The sequence below is a fragment of the Chelonia mydas genome, chromosome 2 (assembly GCF_015237465.2).
Source record: "Chelonia mydas isolate rCheMyd1 chromosome 2, rCheMyd1.pri.v2, whole genome shotgun sequence".
NCBI lineage: Eukaryota > Metazoa > Chordata > Testudines > Cheloniidae > Chelonia > Chelonia mydas.
In genome coordinates this window covers 173,280,904-173,302,559 of record NC_057850.1, presented here as the reverse complement: position 1 = coordinate 173,302,559, position 21,656 = coordinate 173,280,904, and the positions used below count along the sequence as shown (strand labels likewise).

Here is a 21,656-nt window from a genome sequence, read left to right as displayed (position 1 = left end):
GCTTTTGGCTACACTTCTCCCCTCACCTCTTTATTTACACACTCCCCATCCATGGCCCCACAAAATCGCGAGATCTCCTGGTTAACCTCCTCCTAGCCCTAGCTAAAACAGCCATTTATAAAACCAGAGAGGGGAGGTTGGCTAATGAAGCGTCCTGCGATTGTAGGGCCGTTTTCCGATCCTCAGTACATTCACGTATCCGGGCAGAGTTCCTCTGGGCGGCGTCCACGACTCCCTTGACACCTTCGAGGAGTGGTGGGCGCTGTCCAAGGTTCTGTGCTCGGTGACCCCGTCCGGTTCCCTCCGTCTGACCCTTTGATTGAGGGGAAGAGCGAGAGACCCCAGCCCCAGCCGTTGCCGCTGTGGATACCATCATCATTGTCACCTAGGAGGGGTCCTATAACACATGGGTGTACCCCCCCCCCCCACCCCAAACCGCCCACCCCGCAGCCGTGCCAATCTTGTCGGGCACTCTCAGGAGAGGAATAATCGGTGACACTGGGTGTGGCACTAGGTAACTCGAGGGGGTGGAAGACCACGAGTGTCGAGGAAGCCCCCCCGCTCTAGGCCACCAGGTAACTCAGGAGGGTGGAAGACCACGAGTGTCGAGGAAGCCCCCCTGCTCTGGGCCCAGGCTAGCCTGAACACTTCTCCCTCCTGAAGGCTGCTGTGTTATACCTTGTGTTTGCTTTTGTTTTGTTGCATAGTTTTGCTTTATCCTCTTTGGTGATTCTTTGTAAGTGTTACACAAATAAAATTATTTTCTGCTTCAAAAAAAAAAAATTCTCTCCTAAAGCCCCCTGGCCTGGATTTTTCTTACTTTTTGACCCTGCTTCAGTTCCCCCCCGACCGGGCCAGATGCTTTTTTTTGTTTTGTTTTTTTTTTTGCTGTTTTTTTGCTGCCGTTTGAGTGCTGGTCGGCTGCCAGCCTGCTGCCAGCCCCCCCATGGTTGCCCTCGGACACTGCTATTGCTTTAGCTGAAACCCCCGGAGGAGGGGGGGAGGACTGCCGACCCGCTCCCCGGAGGAGGGGAGTGGAAGCCCCCAGACCCAGCCGCTTTGCTGTATGTTTATGGCCAACGGGAATCTTCTTATGTCTCCGACATTCCTGGCCTGCTGAAAGCCTCATTACAAAGCCGGAAGAGAAGATAGCCGACAGAAAAAATCACCCAGGGAAGCTACAAACCATCATGAAGGGGGCCGTAAGACTGAGTAATTTTTGAACTATACTCTCGTGTGGGGGGAGTTTGATTATGTCCTAATTGCATTTGTAGGGGCACAGGGGGTGTAACACGAAGCTGCCCCCCCGATCCATCAGTGCCCCCCCCCCAACACTACTACAACCGTCACGGCCCCCCTGCTGTCCGTCCCTGCTGGCAATTTGCCATCTGCCTCTGGATTAGCTGCTCGCTCTGAATTCCGCTGTCCAGACCAGACACAACAGCCGACCAAACGAGACTCTTTGGACAAACGCGCGTGGGTCCACGGTTCCGCCCCCCCCCCCCCCCCGGACTGCCCACCCCACAGTTTGCCCCTACTACCTGACCCCAACTCCTGTTTCCTCCCCCTGTCCAGTCCGACCCATTTGCCCTCCCCCCTGCAGCCCAGCAGGGAGAAGTGGTTAATCTGCTTCCCCCTCCCCCCTCCTCCTTCTGGTGTCTCCCCGTCTCTCCCTGCTCACGATGGCGGGGACTGAGAGGGGTGAGGCCCCTCTCACAACCTCAGCTGCCCCTCCCCCACGTACTCCCCTGCCCAACCCCCAAGCTCCTCCCCCACCACTGCTGCCAAAACACCTGCCACCGCCCCCGCTGGGGCATCGACAGCAGGAGGCACCGGGGCGACTACTGCCGCTGCCACGCCCACCGCCCCCCCAGATTCTAGTAGAGCCCCCCCAGTTAGCCGGAAAGGCCAGGGTGTGAAGAAGGGAAAGGGCCACGCTACAACCACCAGGTCCTCTATGGCAGGGGCTGCCCCCACCGCTGTGGCCTTGTCATCAACCATGGCATCCCTCCCCGCTGTTCCCTCCACCAGCTCTGTGAGCATCTCTCCCCCGGCCCCCAGGACGTATGCCCGGGCGGTGGCAGCCCCCCGCATGCCTGCCACCTCGTCATCTCGCCCACCCACCGCCTCCGCTACCATCAATAGCGGCCGGGGTCCCTTTCCCATCATGACCAGGAAGCACGGCGTCCGTTGCCTCCTGGTCCCCCCCTCGCCCCACGTGGAGACATACGTGCAGGCGTTGGTGAGGGTGGTAGGACCCACAGCTATTGTGGCGGCCTCCAAAATGTATGGGAAGGTCGTTCTTTTATTAGCATCAGAGGCTGCCGCCCAGGAGGCGGTGGAGAAGGGCCTGGCAGTGGGGGGGTATTTGTCCCCCTGGAGCCGCTAGAGGACCTGGGCGTCTGCCTAGTCCTCATCTCTGCCCTCCCTTTTTACCCAATGCCGCCCTGTTACCCGCTCTCTCCACCCTGGGGAAACCCGTTTCTGTCATCAGCCCTCTCCCGTTGGTCCGCAAGGACCCCACCCTCCGTTACGTCCTCTCGTTCCGCAGGCAAGTGCAGCTTCTACCGCCGGCGGGGGCACGTGACGGAGAGGTGCTTGAGGGGTCCTTCCTAGTCCCCTACCAGGGAGCCCGCTATTGGGTCTTTTACTCCACGGGAGAAGCCCGGTGCTACCTCTGCCGCTCAGCGGGGCATGTCCGAAGAGACTGCCCTTTGGCCCAGCGGGGAGGGGCACCCAAGACCCGGCAGGGCATCGGCTCCGTCGTTGCTGAAGCCCCTGGCCGCCCGGCACCTGAAACCACCTCTCCTCCCGCTCGATCCACCGCTGCTCCCGTCCGGACCCAAGAGACACCTCCCCTACAATGCCCAGACGAGCGAGGGAGCCCCGCCCTTGCTGTTAACAATCCAGCAGAGCCTATGGAGGAGGGTGCTGCAAAGATATTACCGGGTATAGGAGAGGGCCCACCCCAAGGAGAACCGCCCCCCCCATCCTGCCTCACCGTTACCCCCCCGATCCCCTGAACCATCGCCTCTGCCCCCCGACACGACCCCTGCTAACCGGCCCCCAGACGATGCTATGGAGGGCTGGACCCTAGTCCAGGGGAAGCGAGGCAAGCGGAAGGCTCGAGCTCCGCTGCACCCATCCGATGTGGAGGCCCCCCGGAAGACCAGGAAGGGAGGCACCGACACTGAGCCTTCCGCTGTGCCCACGAGTGAGATCCATCCGCCGGTGTCAGGAGGGGAAGACAAAATAGCACTGGAAGGTAGAATCTCCCCTCCACGGGAGACCCTCCCCTCTGAGACCCCTGAGGAAGCCCCTTTTGCCCGAATATCACCCGAACCCCCCGCGAACCCCGAAGCGACCATCGTAGCGGGCGCCAGAGGGGAGACCCCCACGGTGGCAGAAGACGACCTCTCCTCCATGTATGAGGAGATCGAGGCCCTAGGTTTGACCCCGGTCACCGAGGGAGAGAATGACCTACTGCCGGCTGGCCTCGATCTGGGCAATCTTACCCCAGTCTCCCTTTCCCCATGCTCCCTCCCCATAACCGCCTTCCCGGGCGAGCACCCTGCAGAAGGTGGTGCACCACCTGATGCCATGGCTGCCGAATCCATCACAGAGCCTGCGCCTAGCATCACTGGGAGCCCCCTCCCCACCCCCTTATCCCTCGAATCTGTTTGGGAGGCACCACCTCTGAGCTGCTTGCCTCCCGAAGCCCAGAGCCTCACCTCTGCCCCCGCCCCCACCCCCATCCCTGTCCCTGCCCAATCCACCTCCTCCTGCAATGCTATTGCCGCCCCTGGGGTTATTTCTTTCCCTTTTTTTGCGGATCCCCCCCAAAGAGCAGCCTTTGCATTTTCCTGCCGCGACCCATTAGGAGCTGCAATTTTCCCTCCGCCATCCTCTTTTACTCCAAGGCTTGAGACGGACCTAATAACTTTGGCCTGTCAGACGCCCCGTCGGTGGTCTGCACCCTGCCTGCCCGCCTCAGCGGACCACGAGGCTGCACCAAGAGCCCCACCAGGGAATAACCCGGAAATCGCAACCCCACCCCCCCATGAGCTGCGAAAAGTGTTGCGAGAGTTTTTAGAAGACATCCGTGGCTCCCGCAACAGGGTACAGCTAGCTCTCCAGCTATGGGGGGACTTTGATCAAATCCTCCAGGTCACAAGGGCCCTTATAAAGGAGGGTAGAGGGAAAGGAAGGCACGGTGCCGCGGCCTACGGGCGGGCCCGCAGCTTCCGTGATGATTTACTGACTTACGGGATGGGTCACGGATTGTTGCGCGACCCGCCGGGGGCTGTGAACACCCCAGCCAACAAGGAACCCCCACCCCCCCAGCCCTCCGCATGACGCCCCGCATTATTGCAACTTTGAACACCAGGGGCTGTAGGATGGCTCTGTGCAGGTCCCAGGTGCTCTCTTACCTCCGGGAAGGGGGGTACTCTGTGGTTTTCCTGCAGGAGACCCATACGGATCTGAACGCCGAGGACAGCTGGCAGCTGGAGTGGGGGGACGGGGTCTACTTCAGCCACTTCACGATTCGACAAGCTGGAGTGGGGAACCTGTTCTCCCCCAACCTACGGCCCGAGGTGCTAGGGGTCACTGAGGCCGTGCCGGGCCACCTGCTGCATCTCCGAGTCCGTATGGAGGGGCTCATGGTCAACCTCGTTAACATCTATGCCCCGACAACAAGCCCGAAGCGGCCGCAATTCTATCAGCGGGTGTCCGACTTCCTCAACACCCTAGATTCTCACGAGTGCTTAGTCCTGGGAGGGGACTTTAACATCACCCTCGAGGAACAGGACCGCTCAGGGGCTGAGCTGAGCCCGGCCGCTGCGAACATTCTCCGAGAAATAGTCGAACATCACTCCCTAGTAGACGTCTGGCGTGACCACCACCCAGATGACACTTCCACGTTCACCTTTGTTCGGGTGGAGGCCCATCGGTCACACCACTCTTGGTTGGACCGTATTTATTTATCCCGTTTCCATCTTTCACAGGCCCACTCCTCCAACATTTGGCCGGCCCCATTTTCCGACCATCATCTAGCCACCATAACAGCCTCCCTCTGTGCAGAGAGGCCGGGGCCGGCCTATTGGCACTTTAACAACAGTCTGTTGGAGGATGAGGGCTTCGTGACGTCCTTCCGGGAGTTTTGGCTGGCCTGGCGAGAGCAGCTGCGTGCCTTTCCCTCCGCGCGGCGATGGTGGGATCTAGGGAAGGTGCGCACCAAGCTCTTCTGCCGTGACTACACCCGGGGCACCAGCCGGCGGAGAAATCGGGCGATACAGCAGTTGGAACGGGAGGTCTTAGAGATGGAGAGGCGTCTGGCCGCCAGCCCCAAGGACCCGTTCCTCTGCGGAGCGTGCCGGGAGAAGCGGGAGGAGCTCCGGGCCCTCGAGGACCATCGGGCCGGAGTTGCCTTTGTTCGATCCCGCATCTGCCTCCTTCAGGAGATGGATCGCGGCTCAAATTTCTTCTACGCCCTGGAGAAAACGAGGGGGGCCAAGAAATACGTCACCTGCCTTCTAGCAGAAGACGGCGCCCCCCTCACAGATCCGGTGGAGATGTGTGGGAGGGCCCATGACTTCTACACAAGCCTTTTCTCCCCGGATCCGACCGATCCTGGCGCCTGCGGGGTGCTCTGGGAGGAACTCCCCACAGTCAGCGTGGGTGACGGAGACCGACTAGAGCTGCCTCTCACCCTGGCCGAATTCTCGGAAGCCCTCCGTCGCATGCCCACCAATAAATCTCGGGCATGGACGGGCTGACCGTGGAGTTCTACCACGCGTTCTGGGACATCCTTGGCCCAGACCTAGCCACTGTCTAGGCTGAGTCTTTGCAGGACGGGGTCCTCCCTCTTTCGTGCAGGCGAGCGGTGCTCGACTTGTTGCCGAAGAAGGGGGACCTCCACGATTTATGAAACTGGCGTCCCATCTTGCTCCTTAGCACGGACTACAAAATTGTAGCGAAAGCAATCTCGCTGCGGCTAGGGTCCGTGATGGCGGACATGATCCACCCAGACCAGACCTATACTGTCCCAGGTCGCAGCATTTTTGACAACCTATTTCTAGTCCGAGATCTTTTGGAACTTGGGAGTAGAGATGGTCTGTCGTTCGCCCTCCTGTCTCTTGATCAGGAGAAGGCGTTCGATAGAGTGGACCATGGGTACCTCCTGAGCACTCTGCAGGCGTTTGGATTCGGACCTCAGTTTGTGAGTTTTTTCCAGGTGCTGTACGCTTCCGCGGAGTGTCTGGTTAGGCTCAACTGGAACCTGACCGAACCGGTCAGCTTCGGGCGAGGAGTACGGCAGGGGTGCCCCCTCTTGGGCCAGCTGTACGCTCTGGCGATCGAGCCCTTCCTCTGTCTCCTCCGCAGGAGGTTGATGGGGTTGGTGCTGCGGCAGCCGGAGCTGCGGCTGGTCCTGTCAGCGTATGCCGATGACGTGCTCCTCGTGGTTTAGGACGCAGGGGACTTGGAGCGGGTGGAGGCTTGCCAGGCCATCTATTCGGCAGCCTCCTCCGCGCGAGTCAACTGGGTCAAGAGCTCTGGCTTGGCGGTAGGGGACTGGCGGCAGGTGAGCTCCCTCCCACCCGCGCTTCAGACCATCCCGTGGAGCGCGGGTCCACTGCTCTACCTAGGCATTTACCTTTCTGCCACGCACCCTTCTCCACCGGAGAACTGGCAGAATTTAGAATGCGGGGTGATAGAGCGGCTCCGGAAATGGACGAGGCTACTCCGATGTCTCTCCCTCCGAGGGAGAGCACTGGTGCTTAACCAACTAGTCCTGTACACGCTCTGGTACCAGCTCAACACCCTGGTCCCGGACCTGGGTTTCCTGACCAACCTCCGGACATCGATTCTAGAGTTCTTTTGGTCAGGAATGCACTGGGCCCCTGTTGGGGTTCTTCATCTACCCCTGAAGGAAGGAGGGCAAGGCCTGAAGTGTCTACACACTCAGGTCCATGTCTTCTGCCTCCAGGCCCTGCAGAGGCTCCTTTATAGTGCAGGTAGTTCGACGTGGAGCATATTGGCGCACGCCTTCCTGCGGCGCTTCCAAGGGCTCCGATACGACCGGCAGCTCTTTTATCTTTGTCCGAGAAGTTTTCCGCGAGACCTCTCCGGGCTGCCGGTCTTCTACCAGGACCTCCTCTGGACCTGGAAACTGTTCTCAACGACCAGGTCCATGGCAGCCACCGTGGGAGCAGATCTCCTCGCGGAGCCCCTGCTACACAACCCCCAGCTCCATGTGCAGGCGGCAGAGTCCCGCTCGGTGCGCCAGAGTTTGGTCCTGGCGGAAGTCACGAGAGTCGGAGACCTCCTGGACTACGACCGGGGAGACTGGCTGGATCCCCTGACGCTCGCTCGTCGCATGGGGTCTCCAGACCCCGTACCCCCCGGCGCGTACTTCAGGAGGTGAAGGCCGCCTTGACACCCGCTGATCGGGCTTATCTCAACCGAGCCCTGCGCAAGGGCGCACCCCGCCCATCCTCTACCCCAGGCCCGCCGGACCTTTCAATTGGGTCCCTACCCCATAGATCCCAACAAACCCCTCACCCTTTCACTACGAGCCGGCTGCATGAACTGCAGCCTGTCAGCTTCCAAATTGCGCCACGGAAATATCTATACACACTCACGCTTCACACCCTTCATGCCCACACCCTGGTGTCCCGCCCCGATACAAAGTGGCGGGACCTCCTGCCACCTTTGGAGGGTGAGGAACCCCAGTGGGCCAGCCTGTATTGCACCTTGGTCCCGAGGCCCGTCGGGGACATTAGTTGGCGGCTCCTTCACGGAGCTGTGAGCACGGGTGTGTTTCTGACACAGTTCACCCCCATCCCGGATACTTGCCCTTTTTGCAACGTGAGGGAAACCCTGGCGCACGCATATTTAGAATGTGCCAGGCTGCAACCCTTTTCCGGCTCCTCACGAATATTTTATTACGCTTTTGGCTACACTTTCCCCCTCACCTTTTTATCTACACACTCCCCGTCCGTGGCCCCACAAAATCGCGAGATCTCCTGGTTAACCTCCTCCTAGCCCTAGCTAAAACAGCCGTTTATAAAACCAGAGAGGGGAGGTTGGCTAATGAAGCGTCCTGTGATTGTAGGGCCGTTTTCCGATCCTCAGTACATTCACGTATCCGGGTGGAGTTCCTCTGGGCGGCGTCCACCGACTCCCTTGACGCCTTCGAGGAGCGGTGGGCGCTGTCCGAGGTTCTCTGCTCGGTGACCCCGTCCGGTTCCCTCCGTCTTACCCTTTGATTGAGGGGAAGAGCGAGAGACCCCAGCCCCAGCCGTTGCCGCTGTGGATACCATCATCACTGTCACCTAGGAGGGGTCCTATCACACGTGGTGTACCCCCCCCCCACCGCCAAACCGCCCACCCCGCAGCCGTGCCCATCTTGTCGGGCACTCTCAGGAGAGGAATAATCGGTGACACTGGGTGTGGCACTAGGTAACTCGAGGGGGTGGAAGACCATGAGTGTCGAGGAAGCCCCCCCGCTCTAGGCCACCAGGTAACTCAGGAGGGTGGAAGACCACGAGTGTCGAGGAAGCCCTCCCCCCCCCCCCCCGCTCTGGGCCCCGGCTAGCCTGAACACTTCTCCCTCCTGAAGGCTGCTGTGTTATACCTTGTGTTTGCTTTTGTTTTGTTGCATAGTTTTGCTTTATCCTTTTTGGTGATTCCTTGTAAGTGTTACACAAATAAAATTTTTTTTCTGCTTCAAAAAAAAAAATCACTCTCTTGTAGACCTGGGTCAGCTGGGTCAAGAGCTCTGGCCTGGTGGTCGGGGATGGCTGGCAGGCGAGCTCCCTCCCACCCGTGCTTCAGGCCATCCGGTGGAGCATGGGTCCGCTGCTCTATCTCGGCGTTTACCTTTCTGACACGCATCCCTCTCCACCGGAGAACTGGCACGATTTAGAGGGCAGGGTGATAGAGTGGCTCCAGAAATGGACAGAACTACTCCGGTGTCTCTCCCTTCGAGGGAGGGCACTGGTGCTTAATCAACTAGTCCTGTCCATGCTCTGGCACTGGCTCAACACCCTGGTCCCGGCCCTGGATTTCCTGGCCAACCTCCGGATGTTGATTCTGGAGTTCTTCTGGTCAGGACTGCACTGGGTCTCTGCAGGGGTTCTCCATCTACCCCTGGAGGAGGGAGGGCAGGGCCTGAAGTGTCTCCGCACTCAGGTCCATGTCTTCCGCCTCCAGGCCCTGCAGAGGCTCCTTTATGGTGCAGGTAGTCCGGCGTGGAGCGTACAGGTGCACGCCTTCCTGCACCGCTTCCGGGGGCTCCAATATGACCTGCAGCTCCTTTATCTCCATCCGAGAGGTCTTCCGCGAGACCTCTCCGGGCTGCCAGTCTTCTACCAGGACCTTCTCCGGACCTGGAAACTGTTCACAGCGACCAGGTCCGTGGCGGCCTCTGTGGGGGAAGATCTCCTCGCGGAGCCCCTGCTACACAACCCCCAGCTCCGTGTCCAGGTGGCAGAGTCGCCCTCGGGGCGCCAGAGGTTGGTCCTGGCAGGAGTCACCAGAGTTGGAGACCTCCTGGACTACGACTGGGGAGACTGGCTGGATCCCCTGATGCTCACTCAGGACATGGGGCTCTCCAGACCTCGTACTCCCCTGTGCGTACTTCAGGAGGTGAGGGCCGCTTTGCCGCTCACTGCTCGGGTCTACCTCCACCAGGTCCTAAGGGAGGGCGTGCACCGCCCACCCTCCATGCCAGGCCCTCTGGACCTTTTCATCGGGCCCCTGCCCCGTGGACCTGACCAACCCCCCCGCCTCTTTACTGTGAGCCGGCTATGCGAGCTGCAGCCGGTCCGTTTCCAGACCGCACCAAGTAAACATCTATACACGCTCGTGCTCCACACCCTTCACGTCCTCACCCTCGCGTCCCACCCCGACACAAAGTGGCGGGACCTCCTGCCACCTCTAGAGGGTGAGGAGCCCCGGTAGGCCAGCCTATATTCCACCTTGGTCCCGAGGCCCACCAGGGACATCAGTTGGCGGCTCCTTCATGGGGCCGTGAGCACGGGCTTGTACTTGGCGCGGTTCACCCCAATCCCAGACACCTGCCCTTTTTGCGGCGTGAGGGAAACCCTGGCGCATGTCTACCTGGAGTGAGCCAAGCTGCAGCCCCTATTCTGGCTCCTCATGCATGTTTTGTTAAGATTTTGGTTGCACTTTTCCCCTCACCTCCTTATCTATGCACTCCCTGTCTGTGGCCCCACTAAGTCACGGGACCTCCTGGTCAACCTCCTCCTGGCCCTAGATAAAATGGCCATCTATAAAACCAGAGTGAGGAGGTTGGCCGATGGAGTCTCCTATGACTGTGGGGCCTATTTCTGATCCTCCGTCCGTTCACGCCTCTGGGCAGAGTTCCTCTGGGCGGCGTCCACTGACTCCCTTGACGCCTTTGAGGAGCAGTGGGTGCTGTCCAGGGTTCTCTGCTCGGTGTCCCCGTCCGGTTCCCTTCGTTTGACCCTTTGACCACACTCCTGTCCCTGTTATTTCATTAGTTGTCCCCCACATTTATTTGGTGTCCAGGTCCTGTGGATCCCCCTCTTAGGCTGGGCGGGGGGATCCTTTAGCAGTGGGTGGGCTTCACCCACCCACTTACCGGATCCCAATAGGATCACTTTCTTGTAGCCATCTGGCCAGACCCTGTCACAATATCTAAGTGCTGTACTTTAAGCAGAGCCGTGATCTTAGGTGTAAATGGTAATCTGGGATGTACTGTTTCTTTGGAAATGGCAAATCTGTGAATTCTACCAGAGTCCAGTGTATCAGGGACTGGACACTCCAGGGAGAGGCTTGAAGAGGTCGTAGGTTAGAGTGTGCCTGTTGCTAACCTGTAGAGAGACAGGAGGGCCTACGTAGATCTAGAGGGGTGTGCTTGTGTTGCCTCTGACTGAAAGAATTGGGTAGCTGTCCCATGGCAGGCATAGACAAAGCTTCTTCGCGCTAAGAGTAGGTAGTAGCAAGATACCTCACAACCCTGGGTACCTCTGGGAAGCATCACACCCAGACCTTAACTATAAAAAACAGTTCTTAAACCCCCCTGAATTTAAATTGAATTTACAGCATTATCCAGTTAATGCAATACTTATGGTTATGACCAACAAAATATATGGCTGGTTATGAACCTTAATACTCAGCCTTCCACAGAAGAAATCCCTTAATTATTACACCAAAGGAAAAATATCTGCTCTGCCAGTGTTTAATTATGGCACCTTTTAAAATCTGTATAATAAAATACAATAAAATTCAGCTTTGAATCGCCTCTTTCATACAAACTATGTCCCAAATAATGTGCAAAAGTAGGCTCTAGGTCAGCAAGGTGTTTGAGCACATCCCTAAAACTATACAGTCACCAAGTTAAAAAAGGGGAACAGAAAAGTTAAGAGGTGCAGACAAGAGAGAAAATATATGCTCTGAGGTGAGATTTAAAAAAGGATGGTGAATCAATGAAGCCCTTCTGGATGGCGGAAGCTGCAGAGAGAGAAATTCTTGCATCAACAGTGGCAAGATTACATGAATTGACAAAGGGAAAACTAGTGGTGGAGGACCAGAGAGAGAGAGGAGGTCTGAGACTTAGGCTGGACTAAGTCCATGACGTATTCTCCGTCTCAGGATACAAATTTTGTGCTCTTGACTTGTACCTTGCAGTGGAGAATAGGGTCCAAGGAGTGCAGGATTTGAACAGGATTTCAAATGAATGGTGAGCTAGGGGAGATGCTTAGGGAGGTGGAAGTTGCACTAATGAAGATATGGGTAAAGATTTCCATAATGGGGGCAGGCAAGGGGAAGGCTTATATGCGCAATGCTGTGGAGAAGATAATGGGCAGATTTGCAGACAAAGAGTTGTGGGAGAAGTAAAATTTTAGGGATTAGGATGGTGCCAAGGGTTTACAGGGAGATGGGAGGAATGAGTGAAGGAAAGAGGTAGAGGAGTTCGAGTTGTGTTTGGGAATGCTCCTTCTTTTCCAGGATGAACACTTCTGTGTTTGAGATAGTTAACTAGAAGAAGATGAAAAGAAGCCATGTATATTTTCATTAAAGATGTGACAAAAGGCAAAATATGTACAGCTGAAGTTCATCGGTGTAAAATTCACAGTTAGGAATTAAGATAACTAAAAAGAATGAAGGTAGAAGGTTGTGGGTCTCCACAGAGGAGGAGTCTTGGTGTAGAGAAGGAATTCCCACCAATGAAGAATGAGCAACTTCATAGGTAAGAGGAAATCAGATATCCTACATAGCTATGGAAACTGAGTATTGCATAGTGTCAAAGGTGGCTCTGAGGCCCAGTAGTATGAGACTGGAGAAAGAGCCTTCAGTAGCAGAAGGAAGAAATAAATTTGGCAATGTGTTAACTATGGGAAAGAGAGATGTTTTCAAGTTATGGTGACCATCAAGGATACTCAGACCTCTTCAACTACCTCGGAATACATGTGGGATGCAGTGTTTGATGTTTACTCGAAATGTGGGACCCAAAACATTTTTCATGCAGGAAACACAAAATGCTGTGGAGTTCCTCCCTTCCTTCTAGAACTTCAATTTCATGGTTCTTTATTTGTGAGTTAAATAATTTTTGAGAATAAAAAGGAGATGATGTAAATTTGTGTGGAAGGTACGTAAATTTAGGATTAAAATAAGTGATGTCCCTCCAAGTGAGGGGCATGTGGGAGCTATGAGAGAGTCAGATGGAGAGGTGAGAGAAACCTACTTTCTTGATTACGTGGACGAGAAATGGATACTTATAGGTGGTGCTGCAGATTTGCCAACGCACTTTTTGATCAAAACTCATTTGTAAATTTAGTAAAAGTCACAGGTTTAGGGGAAACCGGTTTGTAAAGTCATGGATATGAAAATTCAACTATACCTCTTTAAATACAATATACATAAATGCCTCCTTCTTCGCTGCCCTCACCGCAATGGGGGGCGGGAGGAGGCATTGACCTTGCAGCAGTTCCCTCTGCCTCGGCACAGCAGCCCTAATCCCACACAGGAAAGGCCCTGGAGTGAGAGGGCTGGAGAGCAAGCCCATCCCACACTCACTTCACAGCAGCAGCTCCTGTCCCATAGGACTGGGCCTGGCTCCCCACACTGGGTGTTGCCACCTGGCATGCAGGTCACAGTGCAACTCACTCAAATTTGGCCTGGCCACCAATCCATCATGATGTGAGGGAGCCAGGGCCAGTCTTGCAGGACAGGAGCTGCCACCATGGGATGAGTATGGGGTGGGCTTGCTCTCCAACCCCTTCCACTGGGGCCTCGCCTCTCTACCAGGTTGGCGACAACCTAGGTGCTTCCCACAACCCACTGATGGGTCATGACCCAGGGTCTGGAATATAACTGCTTTATTAAAATGATAGGCACAAAGAAAAATCTCAGACAAACAGAAAAGTCAGAGCATCCATGACATTTTTACCACCCTGACAAACTTACAGCCCTACTTATAGGTCAACACTTGTTTTAGGCGAATATAAAGGCAAAGGAAGCATTATGTCAGAAAGGTCCAAAGAACTGAGAGAGTGAGTTGAGGAAGGAAAAGAAATGGAAGAGAGTGGGGGGTTAGGGAGGCAGTATTGGCATGAATTAGGGCAATATTAGATCGAAAGAGGGAAGTCTGCAGACATGATTCTCTCATCAGAACAATTTCCTGGTAATTAGGGATTAACTCCTATTGGATTAACCCAATCCTAAATTGATTGATGCTGTCCATTAGAGTAGCAGATATCTGTCCAGCTCATGACTTGCTTAAGATATGTATACAGTATACAGAGTTTTCAAAAACTGCTCCAGAAATTAATATTCAGCTCATGACTAAACATTTTATCTTGAAACAGCATGACAAATATTTTTCTTTTCATTTCTCCATTAAGGCGGGGATTTTCAAAGTTCTAGGTGTCCAAAATTCCCGGAAAGTTGTCACTGAAGTCAGGAAAATATACAAATGTTCTTTTGTCTCTTTAATAACAACTTTAAAATAATTCATGCTTGTCCCATAAAATAGTCACATTTTGTGCTTCATTATAGTTGAGTCCTGGGTTGGCGTTTACACAGTCAAGGACTGTTACCCAGTGCAGGAAACCTACACCAAGAACTACAGCGTGACAACCTCCACCCGCTTTTTTGATCTACAGCTGGGTATTACTGACCCCTCTGTGTTTACCCCACCCAGCACCTGCCAGGACGCCCAGCCAATAAAGATGAAAGATGAATGCTGATTATGAACAACGGGTTGCCAAATGCAAACAATAACATGGAGGATAATTATTAATAATCAGCAACTGACATGTAACCTGATTTTTGCTCTTTTTGGAATTGTGAGTTTTCATTTGAAAGAGAACACAATATTTAATTGAACAAGAGGGTAAGATGTGTAACAGAAAGGATATCTTTATGTTAGTGTTTCACTAAATTAAACTCTGTTCAACGATGCACTTGGTGTGTTTGTTACTGAAAAAGTAATGTTTATAGGCACTATTTTAGCTGTGAATATTTTTTGAAAGTTTCATTATTTAATATTTTAAAATGCCAACACAAAAGTATATTGTGCTCCTATTAACATAAAAGAAAAGTTGTTTGGAGGATTTTATGGAGTTGGTAAAATATATTCTGTGTAAGAGCTTAACTGTAACCATAAAATGGCATAGCTTAAGAAGACTACATCAGAGTGATTAAATGCATTCTCTTGGTTTTTTTATCCTTGCTCTTCAAAAAGCTGTCAGTCAAGTGTACAGGGGTTTGAGGTTGTTGGCTTTTTGCAAAGAAACCAGAGTAACTATTCATATAATACGATGTGACTGATGTAATACTTTAATGGGTGGAAAATAAAAAATTAAGCCAAAGTTTTCTTACATTTACTAATCCTTCAGTGAAGCCTTTCTGATTAGAGATTTTTCTGTTTTATTCATTTCTAATTCATGCTTTGTCAAGGCATTTTTGCTTTTAACCTATGCAAGGAAATTAAAAGATACTGCATGCTGAATTGCTATAATTGTCTGTAACTCCTATTTTCAGAAGTCTTTCTTTTTTTCAGAGAGTATGAAAGGCCTTTACAATTTCAGGTAGAAGTAAAAAGCACCTGCTCCTATCACCTAACTAGTCAAAGCCATATTAATGCACATACAGCTCCTCACATTGCAATTCAAATGAAAAACCTAAATGTGTGACAAAAGGGAAAATGGTATTTTAAAGGCCTTTTGCGTGATATGATTACAATGCACTATAAGCGAAACACGAATGACAATCCTGCTTTTGTTTGCACACATTCCTTTGATCCCTGAACATGTTCATTGTTAAATCAGCATTCCAAAACATTATCATCCACATATAGCTATTTGCTGGTGGAAGGAATGAGAGCTTAGTTATAAAGAAAGAAAGAAAGAAAAACCAAAAAGCCCCAGGTAATGTACATTTTTAGCAGTACTAGCTTTTATCACTTAGACACTGTAGCACATTATGTATTTTCCTTTCAGAGCTGGAGTCCTGAAGGAATTTTCTTTAGTGGAGCTCTTTCTGCAAGTATACATGTGAACTAGCTGAAATATAACTAATTAATGATATTTGCCCAAACATTAAAGTTTATGGAGATGTGCTAGTGGAAATAGAATTGGATTTCCTATCAATTTAGTATGCATTTAGTCTATGTGATTCCTCTGTAATTTTGTGACAACTTAAATACTAATTGCATATTGTTTTCATTAGGGCTTCTTGTTGAAAGCTGGAAAATATAATAAACTTGGCTAGCAAACATGGAACTGTGATTCCACATCATTAGGCTTTGTTGTGGTTTGACAGATAACTATGTAATCTCTCTGTGTGCGGGTGTAATACCATGTCTATAATTATATTGGTTCTAACAATAATATTAGATGGTCTTTTAATATTCATTTGCAGAAGTCTGTAACACAAAGTGCTTTTAAAAATTTTGCAGTGACATCCAAGTTAATTTTCAATGGCAAAATATATACGGTTTAAAACAATGCTGTTTTTGAATTTTTGAGTTCTGCTCTATATATTCAATAAAGGGACTTGTTAAAGAAAGAACAAAGAGCCTTGGGTTTGTTTTCTCATTGTTCTAAACGAGTGTGTCATTAACCAAAAAGTTTGCTTAGTTTGTTATCATAGTCTTCAACAGAGGCCCTTAACATTGCTTATTGGCTCTTTTACACCACTCTGGCAGTGTTAAGTACTTTACAGTGGGAGTAAATTACATTTATGCCCACTTTAAGGTCCATTCCCACTGCCTGACTGATGTAAAGGGGCTTTCGTGTAAATGAGACTGTGGGACAGTAATTTCTTCACAACAACTATCCTGGGTGTAATACAGTTATCAAACATTTTCTTTTCCCATTAAAATCAATGAGGGCTTCATGGTAGGGAGCTTTTGTGAAAATCAGGCCATTTATTTAGGTGCCTTAATATAGATGTGAAGGTAAAATTTGTAGAAGAGCCTAAGGGAATTAAGAGCCTAAGTGGCTAAAAAGCCTAAGTCCAATTGTCATTCAGTTAGGCACTTTTGAAAATTTTACCCACTGAAATTAAGTAGTAACAAACTAATTGTCAGTGGGACTTAGGCTTGTAAGTCACTTAGGTGTTATTAAAATTTTTTACCTCAGATGCCTAAATTTAGGCTCCAATTTCTGAGAAACTTGACCCAAAGTCCACATTTAGGCACCTCACTAGTCTCATTTGCAGAGTTCCTGAACATCCCCAATTCCATTTGACGTAATGCTTACACAATTGTTGTTTATATGAAATTGTAGGTTCTCTTGCGAGGTTTGGATGGAAACTGGCACTGCTACCGAACTTGAGATTGATCTAAAACTGGCAGCAAAATTCTAGTGCTTGGTGATTAACTTGCATTCACTGTGTGGCATTTTTGTTTCTCCGCTTGGTGGAAAAATATTTGTACCCTTGTTTTGCGTAGGTGTAGCCATCAGAATGCGTTGAACTTTAAAGGGGGAAAAGACAATTTGTACTAGTGGACTGGAATGCAGTACTACAAAAAGATTGTTTCACTAAAATTAACCTTGACATTGGGTTGTGATTCTCCTCCCGGATTGGTCCCATTGGAACTCCATTGTAAATGGGACTAGCTAGCTACTCATGAATTAAACTGCAGAGCAATACCAGCAAGCTCTCTCGTGCCAGATTTTCCCCCAGAAATGTGTATCTTGTGCTGTCCAACACTGCTGAACAATGCAAGCTCATATAAAGTCTGTCATTTCATTAATGGAAAATGATATGCACCAGCCTTGTTATCCCAAATTGAGTTTCCTATACACTTTAATCCACACTGGTTAAGATAAAACAATAAGATAGGTTTATTAACTACAGAAAGAAAAGAAAGTTTTTAAGTGGCTACAGGTAATGAGGCATAAAAGTTAGGATTGGTTGCAAAAGAAATAAGATAAAACACACACTAACTGCTTAACTTAACAAACTAAGTGAACTTAAAAGCAAAAGGTTTTTCCTCACCATAAACTTAGAGCAGTCTGTACTAACTGAAAAGTCTCCTGCTCCCCCCCATTCAGTTCTTTACATGTCACTGATGTCATGAGCAGAGATGAAGATGGAGACGAGTGAGGTCAAGTGTTTTTCTCCTCTCTTTCTAATTCAATTTCTTGAGCTAGAAATATCTTTGCTGAGTCATGGTGACCAAACAGTCTCTTGTGGACGTGAGGTTTGAACTGTCCTTGTGATGAAATGTAAATTTCTTGTTCATGCCTTTCCCCTGCCAGAAAATGGCTGCTTAACTAAGTGATAGCCCACTTGACTTTCTTAATACCTATTTTGGGGTGTGAGCATGTCTTTGTCTCCGAAGAACTGGTTTAGGCCTGCCTTTCTAACTCTGGAACATGTTATGGCAATGTTATACAGTAGAAATTTATAACTTTACATACAATGTTGATACACATATTTTACCGGGACAATAATGTTCAGCAAATTATGAGTTTTCAAATGATACTTCACAAGGCATGCTTTGTACATGTACAGAATTTATCATAGTCTTGTAAAAAGGGTGAACATACAAAAAAGTGGGGTGAAAAGAAATGCTATTATCCCCATGTTACAAGATGGAGTAGCAAAGTACAGGTCTGTCTGTGCTTTGCTACTCCATCTTGTAACATGGGGATAATAGCATTTCTTTTCACCTCACTTTTTTGTCTGTCTTATTTATGTAGCTTATAAACTCTATGGAGTAGGGACTGTCAGGGTCTTCCTCCTGATGCACACACACAAAAAATGTATGCTTTATACAGGGCTGGCCTTACCAAGAGGTGAACTGAGGCAGCCACCTCAGGTGCCAGACCGTGGGGGGGGCGGGGGGGAGGCGCCACTAGGACCCAGAATTTCAAAGTTTCGGCCCAAGCAAGGGGGAATGGGGGCGTCATTTGAGCTCCCCGCCTCAGATGCCAAAACGCTGTGGGCCAGCCCCAACTTTATACATGTATTTCTACTACACCCATATGTGCTAGCTGAGTACACTGATTGTGAATCATGACCTCTCCAAAGGCCAGTTAGTGTTAACTGATCTCACCTCAGACTCGAGTCAAGCCAGGCAAACGTGGCTAAGCTGGAAAAAGAAAAGAAAAGCTCATTGGATTCATATGCCATAGGTTTTTCACAAGCTTGACCGCTCTAGCAAACAAACAGTTTTGATGTTCTCGAAACGGCACCAGTTCAGTTGTCATTTTTTACATTGCAATCCACGTCACTAAGAGAAGTTTGAATTTTGTCCTCGCCAATAAAACAATCCTTCACTCAGAGTTACAAACTCAGTATTATTTTCAGTGAAAGAAGTGTTCTCTCAGTAGGCAGACAAGTTGATTTCAGTGCTGGTTTCTGTTCTTATATTGGACAGGATGGGGGCATGTAGCTAGAGGCAGATTGTGCTACCCTCTGTGCAACCAGGGACTGCTGGGAGGCAATCTGTGATACCCCTTTAAGGGTACAGGACAATTTTTTCCCCCAGCTCACCCCAACACACAGAGCCAACCAACTTGCTACAGCTAGTTCCCTCCCCCTTTCCAGTGACTTGCTGCTCGGGTGAGCAACTGAGTAGCAGCTCCTGCACTCCTCCTAGCACAGGGATACCAATTCTGGGGGACCTTTATGTGGGTTATGCAAGTGTAGAGAGGCTCCTGCCTGCACAGCTGCATTCCAGGGAGCCATCGTCTAGTCATAAATCGAAATAGAAATTGAAAGCGGTAAGAGATAGTGTAATACATAAATCATCCAAGCCCTAGATGCCTCAATAATAATTTCTTGGCCTGTTGTGTACTTCTGGCCAGCATCATGAGTCAGCTTTCGGTTGTCTTTCTTGGGCCAGGGACCTGTGTTGGAGAACTCTCTCCCACATGTGATACTTCATGGGTTGCTTCTTGGGCCTGGTTATTGAATCAGGGTTACCCCTGACTCTTTTTGGACCCTCTCCTTTGTTTTGATTTCCTTTTTGGTATCTTAACTCCTTGTCTTTCCAGGTTTTCGTTTTAATAGAGAGTTGCTGTCTTTTGTTTGGTGGGTGGTTTGCCTTAATGATACAGAGCTTGCTCTTTTGCCATTTCCTTTTCGGCTGGCTGGTGGTCTTTTCCTGTGGTTCTTATTTATTTAATATTATAATATTGTTAATTTACTGTACTGTCACTGTGTGCATATTCACACAGTGGGCACCTTCTACATGCATTCAATTAACTAAGTACATTTAACTGTGGCTCTGGGTGCTCAGATATTAGTGATGACAAGTATGGCATAAATACCAAGATACGGTAGGTTACTTTAAAGGGAAAAATTACAGTTTTACAAAAGGACATACATTTCTTAAAACTAAATCAACCCTTTTCACAAAGGATTATTTATGTTTCACACGTGTTCCTTAGCAGATAAAGACGTTTCTCTCAACAGAAGGGCATTGTCTTTCAGTGACATCTGCTCTCTATCCACACGCATATCTATGTACCTCTTTTTGCTGCTGTCAGGCAAAACACACCGTCATTGTTCCAGGCACGTCATGAAGTTCCATTGTGATTCCTGTGGAATGGCAGAACAGGAACAGAAGTAGTGGCAACTCAGAAGCTGGACCAGAAGCATAGCTATGAAAGGTTGAATAGGAGTTATGCATTGCCCAGGGGCAGATGAATAAACCATTCCGTTCCCATGAAAGCTAATTGGATTTATGCTGACACAACCAAGGGACAATATACTCCCGACTGGTAGGAAATATATGCTGACAAAAACCTTATGTCGACAAACATTTTTAAACGTTTTTTTTCTTTTAAAACTATACAGTCAACTTATGAACAGCCACGACTTGGGGTTTCTACCCATATATATGAGGGTAGTGATTAAAAAAAACCCCAAAAAACTCTTCTAATACCATGTGGAAGGAGAGATAAGCAAGGTTCTGTTGTATATCATCTGTGCGCTAGTAAAATGCTCGCTAATGTTATCAGTATAGAAGCCTGTTCATACCATTGCAGCCATGCCTCTCAGTCTGTGATCCCACAAGTACAGCTGGCTGGAAAAATGGGGGTTTCCCCCCAGAAAATGTGAATGAAAATATTTTTGGTTTTCATTGTAATAGCAGAAAATTTTGATTTTTCAATTAAAAACAAAACAAAACCAAAATCTGCACCCAAAGAATAAATAAATAAATTAAATAAAATCAGCCAAAACCTGCCAAAAACCTAAAAAAGATTTTGCTTTCCCACCAAAAAAATTCAGTTTGGGGGGTTTTTGGTTTTCTAATGAAACACTTCCCAGAATTTTTGTCAATTTTGTATTTAAAGGGTATGGGTAATAAAGTAACATCCCACGCTCACTTCAGAGACACTCACAATTCGGGAGGAGCAAACTCATTTTGCCTAATTCCCAACCTACTCAGACATTCTGAGTTGTAATTTTCATCTCAGCCTTGGACATTAAGTGGGCCATGCTCTGTTTAGGAGAGGACCTTTGAAAGGAGCAGAGAGAGGAAACAGAGCACCGAGAAAGAACAGGGTGAAAAGTGGAGCAGAGAGTGGACAGAATGAGAGTGCCCTGTAAGGAGATTGAAAAAGGGAGCAATATGAGAGATAAAATTCGAATGAAGGAAGAGATACCTAATACACCCCAGAGGACTGGCTCCTTGGCCCCTTCTTTGATTGCTTTGTGAGATGGAGGGGCGGTTTCTGGGATTGATCTAAGTGACACTGAGGGTCAAACTGGCCCACGAAAGCTGTGGGGATTGGTGGATGCCAAAGGTGCTTAAAGCCAACTTTGCCCTGCTCTCCTCAGCTGTGGCAAGTGGAGCTCCGGTGCAGATGACGATCTAGTCCAGAGTCTACGATAAACTATACACAGGCAGCTCGCCCGTGCCTGTGCAGTTGCTAAACAGAGCCTAGGCTGCCCTTTAACTTTAAAAAAAATATCGACTCTTTCTTGGAAAAGCACACATCTGGATTTAAAGTAAGAGTGTCTTGAGAACACCACAAACCCCCAAAGGATATTGCAGATTCACAAAATATCAAACACCACAAGGTGTGCTCATCTCTACTTACAAAACACTTCCTGCCGCTCACTAAGGGTATGTCAACACTGCTAAGGAACTGTTTAATTATGGTGTAGATATTTGGGCTCCGGTTGCAGCCCGGGCT

At 49.9% G+C, this 21,656-nt stretch overlaps 1 protein-coding gene across 1 annotated transcript in view; it reads left to right on the top strand.

The window, feature by feature from the left end:
* EPDR1 (ependymin related 1) overlaps positions 1 to 16,054 on the top strand; it is a 55,837-nt gene extending 39,783 nt beyond the window's left edge. The window contains exon 3 of the mRNA XM_007065903.4: positions 14,050 to 16,054. Within this exon, the coding sequence (XP_007065965.3) occupies positions 14,050 to 14,240 (191 nt within the window). The 3' untranslated portion in view covers positions 14,241 to 16,054. The remainder of the gene's footprint in view (positions 1 to 14,049) is intronic.
* Positions 16,055 to 21,656: the final 5,602 nt, after the last annotated feature.